The 15954-nt window shown below is 45.3% G+C and overlaps 1 protein-coding gene across 24 annotated transcripts in view; it reads right to left on the bottom strand.

The window, feature by feature from the left end:
• KALRN (kalirin RhoGEF kinase) overlaps positions 1 to 15954 on the bottom strand; it is a 660095-nt gene that overhangs the window by 249980 nt on the left and 394161 nt on the right. For all 24 annotated transcript variants that reach the window (XM_077884356.1, XM_077884355.1, XM_077884353.1 and 21 more), the window contains 6 exons: positions 15339 to 15453; positions 11237 to 11352; positions 10646 to 10768; positions 3013 to 3195; positions 1451 to 1569; positions 83 to 149 (listed from right to left, as the gene is read on the bottom strand). In XM_077884356.1, coding sequence (XP_077740482.1) covers positions 83 to 149; positions 1451 to 1569; positions 3013 to 3195; positions 10646 to 10768; positions 11237 to 11352; positions 15339 to 15453 — 723 coding nt within the window. The remainder of the gene's footprint in view (positions 1 to 82; positions 150 to 1450; positions 1570 to 3012; positions 3196 to 10645; positions 10769 to 11236; positions 11353 to 15338; positions 15454 to 15954) is intronic.

Below are 15954 nucleotides of genomic sequence, written 5' to 3' on the forward strand. Positions count from 1 at the left end.
ACTGAGCTTCTCTCAAGGACTTGATGCTGGCAAGGCTGTCATTTTTCCAAGATAGCTGTGAACTGATTACCGCAAGACTTACCTCTAAGCACTCATGTAAGTCCCTTACATAAGCCTTCTCTGTCTGCAGTAATTCAGCCATAATGAATCTAGGAGAAAACAAATGGGCGTTTAGTTGGTTCAAGATCTAATACCCCCCTTCCTTCAAACTTTGCTTCCCTACCCTGGCATTTATGACATTCCCCAATGACCCATTTTTCTATTTCACCAACAAGAAAGGAAGAGTCCTTTCTTGAAAACTCTCTGCCTCTGAGTATTATCCTCTGAGTCCCTGTCACCTTGATGATTTGCTCTGTATCCCTCCAGCATGTTTGTGTTCAGCTAGTGCCATATTCTCTCCCTGTTCAGCCCCGGTTCCACCACTTTGTGACGCTGTGCTAACATGTGTTCGCAGTTGCATGTGTGTGCTTGCATGTGTGCACAACACGCAGCACCATTCGTGTTCATTCCCACCAGCGGGGCAGCGCGACTCTCAGCTTCCCGCATTTCCTTCACACTCCTGGAATGATGACTGCTGTTCAACAGAACTGCTGACTTACACCAGAATGGTTTGCAGAACCATCACTTAAACCAGGTGTAAAAGCCAGGCAGAGATGCCCAAGACACCACCACGGACACTGAAGGTTAGCGAACTTTTTTTGTAAAGAGCTAGGTGGGAAGTACTCGTGGACCATTAAGTCTCTGTCACACCTACTCCACTTTGCTGTTGGAATGTGAAAGGAGCCATGGACAATATGCAAAAAAAAAAAAAAAAAAAAAAAAAAAAAAGAATAGTAAGTGTGGCTGTGTTCCAATGAAACTTTATTTATGGACACAAAAGGGTTTCACCTAATGTTCACATTGCAAAATATTTTTCTCCTGGTATTTTTTTCAACCGCTTAAAAATACAAAAAAGTAATTTTTCACTTACAGACTATAGGAAGGGGAGGGGTCACATGTGGCCTGTGGCCCAGGATTTGCTGACCTCTGGCCTGGATTACCCTGAGCGCTTTGCCACTCTTCTTAACGGGGCTCGCTTACAACCTAAACTGGTGTGCGTGAAGCGGAGCATGCAATCACAAGCAGAGCACGAGTTAACAATGTTGTGACTGCTCTTCGGTATCCCTTAAAGAAAAGCTTGTGCTCCGCATCTGCAAGGAGAAGTCTCCCTTCCTCTTGGGCCCCTGAACAACACAATGTTCTCGGTTTGTAAGATGGACAAGGCTCACTGTTTCTACTCTCCAACGCTCTATAAGTTTTGATTACTGTGAAATGTGGGTGGAAGCATCATGTCTGTCCATTCCAACTTCTGTGAGTGGACACATTAAGCTGTCAGAGGGATATGTAGCAGTGAAAACCAAGCATAGTCATGAGGAGTTTGCCAATTGGGTAGAAGTTCCCCAAAACATACTCTTTCTTCCGGGCTGACTTCCGCTTCTCTTCATTGACTTCGTGGTTGGCGTCCCGTAGCTTGACCTCACGATCTGAAAGGCTTGCTGGGATGATGTCCAGCTCCAGGTCCTTATTGTCCTACACAGAGAGATCCCAGAGGTCACCTTGGAGATGCTTTGGGAGAGGAACTCATCAGAGTTAGGGGAGGCAATAGAAGGCAAAAAGAGAGAAAGATAAAATGGAGCAGGTGAAGAAGAGAGGGAATCCAACACATGGCCACGTACAAGTCCTCTTCTTCATGGAATAGTTCTTTTTTCCCCAAATAAGAAATATATAAAATGTTCAGGTCAAATGGTGAGGGCTAATATTCACAGCAAGGAAAAATAAGAAACACATTTAATAATTAGTGTCACGTTTCCCCGAGGACTTTGGTCCTGATTAAATCTAAATGCACACACATACACACAAAAATATTAGTCTAAGATTGGTTATTAACCATTAAAATAGATGTAGGACAGAAACACATAAAGACATAAGAAAACTTCCATTTGTCTAGGGAAAATAATAAAAGCCAATATTTTTATTTAAACAAGCAATTTCCCTTAGAAATAGAAAGCTAAATGATACAATTATTAAATATTTGTCAATCCCTGCTTATTTCAACCACTGCTTTGTATTTATACAGGATGGAAACCTTTAGAAAAAAATCTCACAGTTTAAAGCACAGGGGAGGTGTTATTATTTCCCCCAATTTTAGTGGTTTGAACCAGTTCACTCTTTAGTCTGTTCTGCTTCAGAGCATCAGCCTATTTAAAGATTTAAGAATTAGAAATCCTAGGATTAAATTGCCAGCCTATATTTAGCTCTTAATTCATAGGTTACTGACCTCTATTACAAAGGAGAGATTAAAAGTCAGTCTTTCCTTGATTCTTGGCAAATAGTACCTCTTTTCAGTTGAAATGTCAAATAGCCTTTGCACAATCACATCTCTTATTCTTGAAAGAACACTATTATACAGACAGGGGACCCAACATTTGCTGATTAACATAATTGGGTGGAAGATGGTACTGATGAAGCCAAGGTAAAGGGTTTAGTCCTCAAAACCAACAGTTAACTCTACACATAGAAAAAACTCTGTTCTGGGAGCACCTGGGTGGCCTAGGTTGTGATCCTGGGGTCCTGGGATCAAGCCCCATATTGGGCTCCCCGATGAGCAGAGAGCCTGCTTCTCCCTCTTCCTCTGCCCCCTGCTCATGCTCGCTCGCTCACTCTCTTTCAAATGAATAAACAAAACCTTTTAAAAAAAAGAAAAAAGAAAAAGAAAAACTCTGTTTGCAGCCATGGACCCCACCCTTGGCCAGCCAATTTTGCCATATAGCACTAATCAGAAGGGGCTAGAAGTCAATGGCTCACCAAGATCCATTCCTTCCACTAGAAAAGTCGCACAAGACAAGTGTTCTAGGGGTCAATAGCTCAGAAAGACTGCTGTGGAAAGCCTAGCTCCTTCCACGGTAATGAGAGCAGCGGTGCTGAGAGAGATGAGAAGGGAGGATGTCCCAGCTGGGCAACCCCCATACCTACCTCTGTGTTGACGCCCAGGGCTTTCTCCAGGGAGTACCGGTACTTTCCCATCCTCAAGGAAAAGTCTCTGTAATGCTTGTCCACCGTGGTCACCCATTTCCTGATCTCTGTGGCGTGAATGTGACCTTTCTCCACAAAGCTATCAGCCAGTTGAATCAGAAGCTTCACCTTCTCCTTTGTTTGCTGTCCCAAAAGATGATCCTAAATTACTAGATTACATTTATTCTCATGGCCCTTCAGTCCCATCCCCCTTTGCTTCACAGCAGCCACAGATACCTCACTGCCTGCCTGGGTGTGTAGCCCAGGTCTGTCACTTACTAGCTGGAAGGTCTTGAACAAATTACTTAAATCCCCTATGCCTCAGTTTCCTTATCTGCAAAAGAGGGATCCCAATACTCCTCCATCATAGGGTTGTTGTGAACATTTCATGAGGTGACAATGCGGAATGCTCAGAGCAGTGCCTAGGGGGGCTGCGCTCACATTAAGAGCTCAGGAAGCAAAAAAAAAAAAAAAAAAAAAAAGAGCTCAGGAAGCAATACATGTTAGCCATCATGATTACGGTAAGGAGCTCGTACATTAATACTGTCCTTTATCAGGTCACAGAATATGTTAATATCACATCTGAGACTCATTTGAGTCTTAAAGCATCTCGAAAAGGTGGGTGGAAGGAGGTGGTGTGGGTCTCTCTGAACCACAGATGAAAAAAGCCGAGGCTTAGAGAGGTTTGGGGCTTGTCCAAGTTCATACCATCTGTAAGTGATAGAGCCCGTTGGCTTCTGGACCACAGTGCCTAGTTCTCTCCCTTCACTGTACTGGCCTGGAGTAGGCTTTGTCAACAGCTAAGTTGGCACAGGCCAGGACCTAAAGAAATCTAATTAGCAGATTTAAGACAAAAGTCTGTCCCTTTCGCCATCAGGATCTTGTCTTTAGTTTCCGAGAGAGAGAGAAAGAGAGAGAGAGAGAGAGAGAGAGGAATAGAGAAGATTAATGAAGCCAGTATCTATTATGGGGCTAAGTAAGGTGGAGTTCTGATGTGTATTGGATTAATTTCATTTCTAGCAAGGGTTTGTTCAATACCTACTCTCCATACCACCGTGCAGAGGGCTGTGGGGACAGGCTTGGGGGATAAACAAAAGAAGAGAAAAAGATACTTATTTCCCCCAAAGAGCCCATATCTCTAAAGGGGACAGGACTGTCATGCAGAGTGGTTAAATAACTGAGGGCATTATGAAATTGAATGTCAACATAAGAAGTATGCAGAGTTAACACTTCGGGAATTTTAAAACAGGAAAAAAATGAAGGTGGGCTGGCATGGGCAGGAAGGTCCTATGGGGAGGTGGGACTTGCGTTGTGTAAGATATAGAAACAAAGGAGATATTTGAAGAAGTAAACACTTGCTCATCTTGTAGCCTAAGGTTGGGTTTTGAAAGTCCAAGATCAGGGAAGCTTGATTAATTTTGAGAAAAAGGAAAGAATATTTAAATGATATTCTGAGAAGTAAAGTTATCTTTTATGGTGGAGGAGAGGAGATCCAAGTTTTGGATCCTGCTAAAATCTAGATAACTGAGGGGAACTGAGTCAGAAAATCCCTGGAGCAGGGATTAGAAGAGACAGAAGCTCCTGCCTGTATTCCATCCTCCTCCCTCACTTTCCAGGCTCATCTATGGACCTTACACAAGAGACTGACCCTCTCCAGAAATGTCAGAAAGGGACAGCTTCTGACCAGAAAAGCCAGCAAGGCGTGGGAGAGGTAGGCTCCAGCTCTCCAGCAACTTGCCTGAGTGTCTCCCAACTCAGGACAGCGGCTGGTACCCAAGCTGGGAGACAAGGGACTGGAAGAGCTTTGTCATGAAGGAAAAAAGGTGGGTTTGAGGATAAGAGAAGCGTCTCCTTAGCCACCATAAGGCAAAGAACACAGCACTGGGAATTGGTTAAGAAAAGATCCCTGGAAGCCTAAGGACTTCATCTCATGGCATTTAGGGTTTTTCTCTCCCCCCCACCACCCCAAAAACAACTGTTAAAAGGTCTATTTATTTAAAACAGAGATTAATTTTTTTGCAGCTATAATCAAGAAATCTTCATGTAAAACTCTTGAAAATATGCATTTTCTGCTCTCAGTAAGGAGACTTCAGCATGAAATGAGAGTTTTACAACCAGCTGGTGGCAGGAGCCCTACAGGCAGCTCCATCACCGGAAATCATCTCCTGAAACACAGAAACTGTAATTCAGATGCAATAAGGAGAACGGTTTGTGACCAAGAGTATTCCAGATATGTGTGGAACCTGGAGGAGCAAATGGACAGTAAGTTGGGCAGTGTAGACAAGCCCTCCCCACGTGGCCTCACCTACCTTTGTGACTGTCACCATGTTCTCCGTGGCCCCTAAACATCAGCCAACCGAACCTCCCATGGCCCTCCTGCTGTGATGAGTGGTTCCTACTCATCCCTGCTTTCTATCCAATGGCTCTCTTTCATTCCTTTCCTCCGCACAAGCTGAGTGGGGGATGCCCCTTCCAGTGTCCCCACACGGCCACACATGTACCCCTACTTCGGCATGTATCACACTGAGATACTTATGTGTCTCCTTCATTAGACCATGCACTTCTAAAAGATAAGTGCTAACATCTTATTCATTTGTAATTCCAACGTCTAGAAAGTAGCAGGCATACCACGAATGTTGAGTACATGAATTAGTGGGTAAATACTGTGTTTGGAGGTAAGTAAGGCTGGACCAGCAAGAGTTGAGAGTTTATACTGGGAAGAATGAGATGAAAAAATCGGACTCATACACTGGACCCCCCAAGGCACCTACTGAGAGTAGTCTGAAGTGATTTCTTATACACAAGTGACCAGAGGGGCACCATGTGACCTGCCACATGCTTGGCCACAGCTGATGAGATCAGAGGTAAAAACACATCTCAGTGGGGCAGCCCATCAATATGCAGCCATTGCCTTCTGTGGCAGCCCGGCCTAGAATCTCTGTCTGAACAGGGAGAGTTAAAGTTCTTTTTCTGGGGACTTCAACAGCAGAGGGCAGTGAGTAGGTGGTGCAGGGTAGAAGTGAAAATATAGAAGCAGACACGAGAAGAGAAGGGCAAGCTGAATCATAGGAACGGTGATAACATATTCCTGATCCCCCGTCATGAGATGACCAGACAGTGGGGTTGCTGAACTGCCCTTGGTCTAGCTTTCATGCCCTTTCTTGCTCTGCACAAGAGGCCGAATCATTCAGATTTTCTTGGACTCCTGGGAGGTCCAGCCATGGCTTCTCTCTTCATTGCCGCATATAGACATATACCATCTGGTTTGAAACTCAAATCTTGCCACCAAAACAGAGTAACTTATCTGAGACTGACAAAATGGGGGTCAGATTGCAGAGGCTTCTGAATGGTAGGGTCAGAAGAATGGGTGTGATCTTGTGGACAAAAGGGAGTCTTTAGGGGATGTAGTTCATTTGGGCCTGGAAATCTCGAGGAGACAAGTCTCTTATCTTGAGCTTCATGGGTCCCCTCCCGTGTGTTTTGCTCTTTCTGTTTTGAATTCTATGTAATCTGCTAGAAAAGAACGGGTCAGTAGTTCTATTTTTCTTCTTCCCTCCCCCCTTCTCTTCCTTCCTTCCTGTGATCAGTTAATATTACACCATCTTTCCCTTATCAGTGAGCCTTACTCTGACTATAGTTTGTCAGAAGCCCTTTCAGTGTCTTTTGCATATTATCACAAGTCTGTAAGATTTAGCCTTCTTGATAGAGTTCTTATAATCTCGTTGCAATCTTCCAATCTGCCTTTCATTGCGGGTATTCCTTGTCTTTATTGATATACTGCTTGTAGATATGAACTTATCAAGCTCCCTGATGTGGGCAAACAGCCATAATTCCTCCTGAGTCTCAGAAACACAATGCCCACCTTTTATCTGAACTGTTCAGATTCTACTTTTCTCATTGTAAGGCACCTGACAGCCCAGTTGTCCCCTTTCCTCATGGCCTGAATTCCTGAATTAGCTAATTTAGTTCAGATCAGGTTCCAGTCACTTTGTTACCACTTAATTCTCTTTTGTTAAGAAGAATTAAATCCAATTTATCTCATATAGCTTCTTTCACTGTCAGAGAGAAAATGACGAGTCTGAAAAAGTGTTCTCTCGACCTCATCACTCATTGGGAGATGTTCATCAAAACTCTGATGGGATATCACTTTAGACCCTCCAGGGTGGCAATATTAAAAAGACGAATGATCACAAGTGTTGGGGAGGACGTGAATAAGTCAGAACTCTTGTACACCACCAGTGGGGATGTAAAATGGCACAGCGACTTTAGAAAAGAGTTTTCGGCAGCCCCTCAAAGAGTTAAACAGAGTCACCATATGGTTCAGTCATTTCACTCTTAGGTATAGAGCTAAGAGAACTGAAAAGATATGTTTACACAAAGGCCGGTACACAAATATTCACAGCAACATTATTCATGGTAGCCAGAAACTGAAAACAGCCCAAATGTCCATCGACTGATGAATGGATAAACAAAATGTAGTGTATCTTTATTATGGAATATTATTCAGTCGTACAAAGGAATGAAGTACAACTTAAGGAGGGCACTTGATGGGATGAGCACTGGGTGTTATACTATATGTTGGCAAATTGAATTTAAATTAAAAAATTTTTAAAAAGGAACGAAGTACTGACACAGGACATGGATGAACCTTGGAAACATTGTAAGTAAAAAAAAGACACAAAAGACCACATATTATATGATTCCATGATTCTGTTTATATGAAAACTCCAGAATAGGCGAATTCACAAAGAAAGAAAATAGAGCAGTGGTTCCAGGGCTGAGGAGAGGAAGGAATTGGGAACGACTGCTAATGGGTACGGGGTTTGTTTGGGGGGCGATGAATATGTTCTGGAACAAGGTAGTGGCAGTGGTTGCACAGCCTTGTGAATATACAAAAACCACGCAATTATAAAAATGGAAAAACCAAAGAACCTAAAAAAAAAAAGTTTTGCTATTAGAAGAAATCGATTTCTTCCAGCTGTCAAGATGATTAAGCTTTCCTATCATCATGTGCCTCGACCCCTCGTAAATTTTGAAACCCACATTAGGAAAGTACCTTGTGTACTCTCCTAACTGGCTTTTCTAGGCCCACCACGATAAGAAAAATGGTATCCTCATATCCCCACCCAAATTCTCTTTATGTGATTTTTATTCTTATACTTGTGGACTGCTATGTAGCAAGTACCTTTTTATATCCAGTGTTTCTTCTACTTGATCTGCATCTTTGGAGCAGAGTATAATAATTCAATATACTCCATATGTTCTATTGCCTTATTTAGTCATGAGGGCCACCATATTTACTTGCTTGTGGTTTAAGGTCAATTTAGTTTCCAATTCAAATTCACTTTCCTGGTTACAAGGATTACAATCAAAGATGGCTGGTTAAAAGAGGCTTGCCTCAGGGAAGTGGGGCTGGAGTGGGACTGGAGGCTATCACCTTTTATCAGAAAATCTTTGGCTGGATTCATTATCCTGCAGATAGCCTAATAACAAACAGCCCCAAGCCTTGGGACATGTCAGATTGGAAAATGAAACTTCATTACAGAGTTAAGTTAGGCAGGAGAGAGAACAGAGAGAGCAAAAGCAAGAGAATCATATTAAATATAGATTTGGGAAAGGAAATCGTTGAAATCTACTCAAACCTTTTCCCCCCATGTTCACAAATATCTGCAGCCTCTCTTCAATGCACGATTCAGTCAAGTAAGTGAAAAAAGCCTGGCTTTTATCCTTTGGGCCCTTGCTGGCTGATATAGGAGATAACATCCTGGAGAACAGGATGGTTCAGGGCAGGTCCCTTAAGGGTTGTGCAGACAACAATGGCTGGAGTGTAGGGATGGGTCAGATCACAGCCTGGGGTGTTGCCAGGATCACAGAGGAGGAGGCACTCCAGTAGAAAGGTGGGCTCTTTATAAAAGGTACAAACTAGAAGGAAGGAAAGGACATTCTACGCAGGAAAATAGTATAGAAAAGGTACAGAAGCAAGAAAGTATATGATGTATCTCTCAGAGGGTAAGAAAATACATCCATTCAGCTGGAGCATGATATTTGCACGGAAGAAGGACGAAGATAGTGCCATTGTGGAGGTTGTGGGCCTGAAGGCCCTGGCAAAACACTGAAGTTCTTGGAGTGGGTGGTAATATGACCCACCCTGTATTTTAAAGATGAACAACAACGATGAGCAGGATGGATGGGGAGGGAAGGAAAGGCCACAAGCATGGAACCCAATTACCGCGGTTACAACGTGAATGGAAAAAAGGAGAAGGATAGGAAGAAGGTTTTTTAAATGGACTAAAGAATCCTCTACATTTCCACTTAGGTTATGAACAGATTCTGATCCTAAGGAGTTCTACTACAATCCATCTTATGTGGGTGGGAACGCCAGTGGATCTGATACCATTCAGCTTGTTAATGGTTTATTATTGACACTCTTTGGAGAGGGAACGATGACACAACGGGGGTCATTCAAAAGCTATTTTCATTTGGCTTTGGGAAGAGATCTGTGCATCTGCCACCTTCCCGTGCTGTTTGCTCTAGCTGATACCGAAATGAGTCTCTTATCCAAACTGACAGCTTTCCACGTTGGATAGAAAGGCCCCAGAGCTCACAGGTTTGCAGGGGAAGCTCTCCCATGATCAAAAGTTTGCCGTGTAGGATTCATAAAGTGAATAACCAGTTCTGAAGCATCAGTTCAGGGATGAGGCGAAGGGCCTAACTTTGTTAGCAAACTAGAGGAAATTTGCCTTTGTGTCAGAGGGATCCCTGGGGAGGATAGGCATTAGTGCATCCCCCCCCCCATCCCCACCCTTGCCCTGCCATGACCCCCACAAAAGCAGCTCTCATCCGGGAAGAGCATCTGCCATGTGAGGAAGTGATGCCAAGACAGGCTCCTCCGTGGCAGGGAGCCCAGTGTGAGGGACGAGGATGCTACAAAGAGCGAACTGAGACAGATCAGATTTTCATTCAAATCCAAGGGTCCTCAGGTCAAATCCCGGCTGTGAAAACACATTTTCTCCTACGATAGCATTTCCTGCCTCAGTGTGAATGGGGATGGGAGGGTGTGGGCCATGTGCACCAGTGCACATTTTGTTCCCCAGAGACCCCAGCCTGGCTCGTTTGCCAGCTCTGAGGCTGGATGGAAGTAGTCAGCTCAGGACATGAGACGCTCCCTTGCTTTGTGAACCCATCCATAGTCATTGGCCTATGGGGTTGACCTCCCAAACCTTTCAAACACCAAGAGTATGGATGGGTGCCGACGTTCACACATGCAGCTGCATTTCCTATGAATACATCCCTCTGCCTTCCTGAGTCTGAAAGAATACAGCCGGGTCTAGACCTGAAGCAGGACGATGATGAGTATTTGGAAGCTCAGCGTATCGGAGCTGACTCCCCTCCTACAGATGCTCCATCCAGCAGCTGCAGTTCTCTGGGTGTTCAGGTTCCAAAGGGGATCATCCTACCTGGGCTTCCCCACCTGCCCCGCCAATTGCCACCGCGGTCAACATTTTGGGGTACAGAGGCTGCTTTTCCTTCCATAATGTGGAACTGGCCAGACTGGGGAGTGCTGGGTGGATGCTGGGCCCGGGATGCTTCCTACCTTGGCAGGCACCCTGAATTCCCCATATTCTTTCAACAGTTCCTGAGTCTCCTCTGTGGTCTCTCCGGTGGAGGTATGCGTTGAGAGGTAATATTCCCCTGTTTCTTGGATCCAGTCCAGCGCCTGTGGGAGGAAACAACCCACCGGGTCCCCCATAAGGCAGCTGTCAGTAGGAGGACATGCACTGCTACACTGAGACAGTGTGACGGACCCAGGAAATGGTGGCACGTTCAGTCAGTATGTAGCTTGGAAGCTGATTTCATGACTCAGCGCTCTCCTTTCAGACGTGGAACATTCTACCAGTAAAGACAGTGTCTCACCCACTGGCCCCCCACCTTCTAGGCCAGGCCCAGCATCATCCATGAGTTAGGGGCAACCTAACCCCAGCATCTCCTCCCAGTCCCTGGTACAGAGTGCTTGGTAAAGGCTGAAGGACTGGTAAGGGACAGTCGGTCTCCTTCCGTTTGTTGGCACCACTGCCCATGTCTACTCTGCCTACTGCCATGACCTTCTTCTGGACTGTTCCATGCCATGGTCATTTGGGCATCTGCACAGCCCCAAAAGTGAGGCAAAGCTGGCTTCTGGACATACCTGCTTAGCGCTGCGCTCAAACACCACATACTGCTGGCACTGGTCTAACCGCCGCTTCTTCAAAGTCCAGAAGTGCAGGACACGGTTCTCCCTCTGTAAGAGCTCACTCAGGATGGCTGTGGGACAGAGGAGATGAGCACTGGTTGGGGAAGGCCATGAACAAATCTGGCCAGCCACTTCCACCGCACATGCCGGGTACCAGATAACTGTGACTTTCAAACCTCCCTGGTGGGACGAATCCAGGTACCAGATGTGAGGAAACCAAAGCCTGGTCCACAAAGAATCTCCCAGAGGGAAGCAAGATCCGAGGAACTGAGGCGAGAGCCTCCAGAGGAGGTTCCACCAGTTTAGGGAGGAAGAGCATGTCCCCAAGGTAATTTAAAAAGGACACGGATTCTCTTCATACCAAAGTCAGTCCTTGATGGTAAGAGACCTTGGGAAGTGTCAGTTCTTAAAATGCCAACTAACCCTTTGGCCCCTGGAGCCTATGGAGAGTGAGGGGACTTGGTAAGAATCCCAGCCACTCTTGAGTTCTAGGAGACGGTGGGAGAAGAACAACAGCATGAGGACCACATAACTGCGTGGATGACCCGGGGCCTGAGCCACACTCTCTGCCCTGTACAAGAGGCTGGGCACAGAACACTTTAACAGCATGGCCTCGATTTTACAACCTCTAAATCATGGTCATAGGGAAGCTGTGTTAGAAACATATCTCCTTGGAATCATGTCTCTAGGTCCAAACTTCTGTGTTGTTTGGGATCTGGTCTGATCATAAGAAAAGGTGAAAGCTTTTCTCATGTTAACTCTAATGATGTCAAGTGAGAGGATATGCACAAGGCATGTAGCACCATGTGGGCTACGGTAGGTGTCCAGCTGCGTCATGTCTCTCCCTCCTCCTGTCATTCCAGCAGTGGCTGCCACATGCCCAAGTTTCCTATGTGTGTTGCTACTGTGCTCTATGCTTGAAGCACTCACATTTAGTTTGTATTATGTCTGCCTCTGGCTTCCTGCTAACTCTATTAGATACTAATACACAGTAATGGTGATATGAAAAATTAATATTTATTAAGCACTCACTCCGTGGCAGGCACATATTCTCACAATACCCTGTGACGCACGTACCATTATTACCTCCGTTTACAGATGAACAAAGGGAGGTTCAGAGAGGCTAGGTCCTTGCCCAGGGTCATTTAGATAGGAATGTTTGACTTCAGAGCCTGAGTCCTCAGCTGCCTTGGTCCTCTGGGTTCTAGGGGCTGTGATGCACAATGTTTATAGCAGCAATGTCCACAATAGCCAAGCTATGGAAAGAACCCAGATGCCTATTGACAGATGAGTGGATAAGGAAGATGTGGTATGTAGGTACAATAGACTATTACTCAGCCATCAAAAAGAATGAAGTCTTGCCATTTGTAACAATGTGGATGGAGCTAGAGGGTATTATGTTGATCAAAATAACTCGGTCAGAGAAAGGCAGATACCATATTATTTCACTCATATGTGGAATTCAAGAAACAAAACAGATGAACATAGGGGAAGGGAAGGAAAAATAAAATAAGATAAAGACACGGGGAGGCAAACCATAGGAGACTCCTCACTATAGGGAAAAAACTGAAGGTCGGTGGAGGGGAGGTGGGTGGGAGGATGGGGTAACTGGGTAATGGGCATTAAGGAGGGCACGTGATGTAATGAGCACTGGGTGTTGTATGCAATTGATGAATCATTAGATTCTATCCCTAAAACTAGTAATACACTATATGTTAACTACCTTGGATTTAAATTAAAAATTTAATTTCTAAATTTAAAAATTTGTAGGACTTGTACTTAACACTTTTCATGCATCCTCCTGGAAATTTGATTTTTCTAAGGACAGAATCTGTCTCTCTTCCCTTAGGCTGAGAACTTTTACAGGTCTCAGTTATTCACTAATGTCTATATCTATGCCTCTATTATGTAAACTTTTTAGCTCCTCCCCAAAGAGACAGATTGTACTTCCTCAGTCCCCCAACCCCACTCTAGAGGGGGCTCATGTGATTTGCTCTGGCAAATGGGTTGTAAACAGGTATTATACAAGCAGGAACTTAGTGTGTGTGCTCACTTGAGCTTGCCATCACCACCATCAGAAGTTTTCCTGGATGACCACTCCTTCAGCTGAGGTCCCAGGTTAATACACGTGGAGGAGACAAGGGCCCAACCTGCAGTGAAGGCACTAGAGCAGCCTGCGGCAGAACCGCTCTGCTGAGCCCAGCCAAGTCAGTGGCTCCCTAGCCAACGTGCAGTGACCTGAACAGATCCTTACAGCTGCAGGTCACTGAGGTTTGGTTGTTATGCTGTAATGATGGCGCCTGTGACAAAAACTTAAAAATAAATGGCACTCGCCTCAGGTCCAGGTAGCAGGTAGAAAAGAAATGGGTATGGGAGAAATTGTAGGTCCCTGCTCAGATGGAAGCTTCAAGCGGGCAAAGACAAGTGTGTTTCCTCTCATTTTTTCTGTCTCCTAACCAGAGCTTGGCTCACTGCAGAGTCTTATGTGGTGGTGAGGAGAATCAGCCTGGATCAGGCAAAGGTGCTGAAGAGTTTCAGATATCATTTCTCCCCCTTCTGGAAAGCTTTCCTATGGACAAACACCTGACCTCATGGCCATGAAGGTAGGTGCAGCATATCCTGCTCTTGCTGGGTGCCTGTCGTGGACGGCTCACTGAGGTGTAGTGGGCCAGGTGCTCGCTTGGCAGGCTGCTGGCCTCACCTAGACCGCTGCCTGCACTGCTAAGTCTGAACACAAGCGTTGTAGCATGCAGGAAGGGCAGGGAGACAGGACGCCAGCCACCTGCAGGGTCTCTGGACCCCAAACAGGGAGTACATCTGGAAAAGGAACCCTGATTCCCCCTTTGCAGGGGATTTTATTCCTGAATTTAATTGTCCCCAGTGGCCTCTCATCGTGCCACCTCCTAGGCTCTCCGGTAGGGAAGGAGGCCCTTCCCAAGGCAGACCAGTGCTTCCCACTGCCCACTGCGCACGCAGCCATCAGCCTGTCCCCACCCCTCATGCCCAGGCAGTTTCAGCTCCCTCCCTCGCCTCGGTCTCCAGGCTCAGAGTCCTCTTCTATGTCAAGATGACATCTGTTAAATTCTTCACCCACACAAAGGCTAAGTTCTGCATGGTCCAGCGTAAGTGATACCACCGATAATAATTTAAGCTTAATGTGGTCATCTAATAAGCAATTATTAAAGGTTACTGGTTTTTTAATGTAATTATAGATTTTGTAGACTTCAGAGTGATATTAAAGATTATCCAGACCAGTATTTATCTAAATTTTATGTGCACACAAGTCATCTGGTTGGGGCGGGGTGGAGGAGCTCTTGCCGAAACGCAGCTTCTAATTCTCATCAGGTCTAGGCAGGGCCTGAGGTTCAGCTTCTTCCACACTCCCCGGTGATGCCAGTGCTCCTGGTCTGGGGACCACATTTTGATGAGCAAGGGTTCAGACACCTTCCATTTTAAAATAAGAAAACCTTATTTTAAAGGTTTTCTGGGTGAACCTATGAGGTCATAGAGGTTCTGGGTGAACCTCTTAGAGGCTCACCCAGTGAGCAATAAAGCCAGGATTAGAACTTGGTTTTATGATTCTCAGTCTGCATCTGGTTTCCGGGCTGTAAGATAGTCTAGTCTGTGTTCCTCGATATGTTAGCCACATCTGGCTACTTACATTTAAACTAATTAATCTTCAACTGAAGGAAAAAAATGAAGTTTTCCAGTTGCATTAGCCACATTTCAAGTACTCTGAGCCCACGTGACTCGTGGCTATTCTATTCACAACGTAGATACAGACCATACCTGTTACTTCAGCAAATTCTGTTCAGTGCTGCTCTAGGTCAAGATAAATGAAAAAGTGCCAGGGACACTTTATCTTCATTTTTCCACCCCAAATCCTGATGCGTGTTTAAAAATTGCCCACGAATCCCCACTACCCATGCCATCCCATAGCAAACGTTTCCTCATCCCAAGAGAAGCAGCAGGAAGTCTGAGAGTGCATGATGACCAGGTACACAGCCTCCGGTCTGTGCTGATGACACGGCTCGTGGCTGGAAGCTCCCACACTGACCTTTCACTTGCTGCTCGGGTCCCCGGGTGTGGCTGGCGGCACTGGGCATGCTGACGTTATTCCTGTGGATGTACTTGAGAAACACCTCTGCATTCCGTCGGGCCAGGGTACAGGCCTGAAAGAGACAGAGGTGTGAGGACCCCAGCAGGGGCATAGGTCTAAGATGCTGGAGAAGGGGTGCTGGTGATGAGGTTTCTGGAACTGTGGGTGAGCAGAGCCTTTGGAGGCCACTTCTGGTTTGCAGACACTCCAATTCCAATGCAGGAGGATCATCCTTTTGTGGAATAAGGAATTACTCCCTGGGCTCTCCGCTTTTCTATCCCAGATAAAAATCAGAAATCACCCATCCCTTGACTACCTCTACGTTGACTCAGTATTACTAACGACATAAGTAAATGTCTCAGGCGGGTTTTTCTCTGTCACCATAATGCCTCTTAGAAGACCACTGGGGTACGTCCCTTTAGCATTAGTTTAATTTAGACTTGAGAAAGCAAATTTGGTAAACAAACCTATTAACCATACATTCCATATCTAAATGGAAGTTACCCACATTTAAAACATTTATTTGTCCATAAAATCCACCCCCACCTCAGTAACACGAATATCCTATTGCTGG

The sequence above is a fragment of the Canis aureus genome, chromosome 35 (assembly GCF_053574225.1).
Source record: "Canis aureus isolate CA01 chromosome 35, VMU_Caureus_v.1.0, whole genome shotgun sequence".
NCBI lineage: Eukaryota > Metazoa > Chordata > Mammalia > Carnivora > Canidae > Canis > Canis aureus.